Source organism: Bison bison, unplaced genomic scaffold (genome assembly GCF_000754665.1).
Source record: "Bison bison bison isolate TAMUID 2011002044 unplaced genomic scaffold, Bison_UMD1.0 scf7180017864281, whole genome shotgun sequence".
In the NCBI taxonomy this organism is placed as follows: domain Eukaryota; kingdom Metazoa; phylum Chordata; class Mammalia; order Artiodactyla; family Bovidae; genus Bison; species Bison bison.
In genome coordinates this window covers 496,096-497,953 of record NW_011494853.1, presented here as the reverse complement: position 1 = coordinate 497,953, position 1,858 = coordinate 496,096, and the positions used below count along the sequence as shown (strand labels likewise).

The following is a 1,858-nucleotide window of genomic DNA, read 5'->3' as shown; positions in this document are numbered from 1 at the left end:
ATTCTTTGGGACCCTATGGACTGTAGCCTACCAGGCTCCTCTGTCCATGGGATTTTCCAGGCAAGAATACTGGAGTGGGTTGCTATTTCCTTCTCCAGAGGATCTCCAAAACCTAGGGATCGAACCTGGGCCTCCCATATTGCAGGTAGAGGCTTTACCCTCTGAGCCACCAGGGAAGTTAGGGTAAGAAGCGTTCAAATCCAGTGAGTAGGTCTGGGAGGCCAAGGCTGGGATCCTGTGAGGCTCCAAGGAGAGATTTTTAAAACTCGTGATTGGAATATAATGCTGGTGAAAATACTAATCGCTGGGACATCTCTGGTGGTCCAGGTTCCATCTCTGATCAGGGAACTAGAGCCTACTTGCCACAGTTAAAGACTTGGCACAGCTAAACAAAATTAAAAAAAAATTTTTTTAAAGTACAAATTTCATAAGATGCTATTTGTCCTGGTCTAGGAGAACTCTGATTGCATGTTCAGATGTCCTTAGAAGACTGACAGATTCCTGAGCATAGAAAGCAAACAATACAGTTCCCACTTTTCTCCTGTTAATCTGGCTTTTTTTTTTTTTTAAACAGGAGGGCCCTACACTCCCTGGCCACCCTCTCCTCCAAGAAGATTTACTTAACTGCATTTCTCTGTAAAAGACTGAAGTAAGTAAAACAGAAGGAAAGGTAGGCTCTTAACCTTCCCTACCCAGCCCCCTCTCTCCCCAGCTCACCCTGCATTGCCTGGGAAGCATCATCGATGGATGTTTTCAGAGACTCTAGGGTCCAGGTTGGGTTATCTTCTGATGAATCCATCGGAAGTCTAGTCACAGCTTGAAGCTTCTCCTAGATCTTTGGGTGCCAGGGGAAGGTGATGCTGTAGGCTTAAACTGCTCCAAAAAAGCCTGGAAGAACTATAGAGCTAAGAAAGAGGGGGAAAAAACCCAGGCTGACACGCCATGGTGAGAGAGTAAAAGTCTCCTGTTTCCTCTTAAAAACAACAGATAAGCCAATCAGCCAGCCTATTTTAATGTAAATGCTAATGAGTAAAAGGATAAGGTGAATGGGCGTAGTCCTATTAGGGGACTAACAGGAGAGAGTAATAATGCCCTCTGTCAAGTAGGGTAGAGATTTTATAAGGCGCCTCCGTGGTTGTGTCTTCCTGAGGTTGCCTGAAAAATCCATTTCTTTCAAACTCTGCTTGTAGATATGGCTGCTGGTTTGTGAACTGGGCTTAAAGTGCTAGAGTTCAAGGAGGAGACGGCAGTTTCCCTCTGACTATAAATTAACTCCCAATTAACAGCAGGTTTTCTTTGCCTGACTCATCTGAAACCTTTGGATGCTAGTAAGGGAAAAGAGGAAAAAAGGGTCTGTTATACGCAGTGTAATAGATTGATATTTTATGAATGTGTATTTTGGATCTGTAATTTTAATTTCTTTTTTAGACTATCAATTCCATTGCCTCTTTTTGATTTCTGCAGCAGCTGAAATTAAGTTTATAAATTGGTACCCTCCACCCCCCAAAATAAATTTGTATTGAATTCTGGCAAAGAGCCCTAACATTAACTGCTGACTACAGGGTAGAAGATCCCCGGCTGCCCTACCTTTTGGTTATTCATTATTCATCTCCTCTTCAGTATCCAACCTCCTCATCCCTCCGTAGCAGGAAACTATGAAGAAATACCAAAAGCAGTCTTGTTTGTTTTTAGCAAAAAGCATAAGTTGACATTTGGGTCAATGACTGCTTTTGTAGGGGATGAAGAGTAGCCATAGATGGGTGTCAGGTCACAATGCTTTGTTTAAATGGTTCTCAAAGGTGTGCCCTGTAGACAGGCAACATCAGAGGCACCTGGTGACTTGTTAGTTATGATTAGA

At 43.0% G+C, this 1,858-nt stretch overlaps 1 protein-coding gene across 2 annotated transcripts in view; it reads right to left on the bottom strand.

Moving 5' to 3' along the window:
• The window catches only part of LOC104995480 (developmental pluripotency-associated protein 3), a 7,230-nt gene extending 5,990 nt beyond the window's left edge, over nt 1-1,240 (bottom strand). The window contains exon 1 of one of the 2 annotated variants that reach the window (XM_010849354.1): nt 718-1,240. In XM_010849354.1, coding sequence (XP_010847656.1) covers nt 718-799 — 82 coding nt within the window. In that variant the 5' untranslated portion in view covers nt 800-1,240. The remainder of the gene's footprint in view (nt 1-717) is intronic. The other variant, XM_010849356.1, reaches the window with a different exon arrangement.
• Between the last annotated feature and the right edge of the window lie 618 nt (nt 1,241-1,858).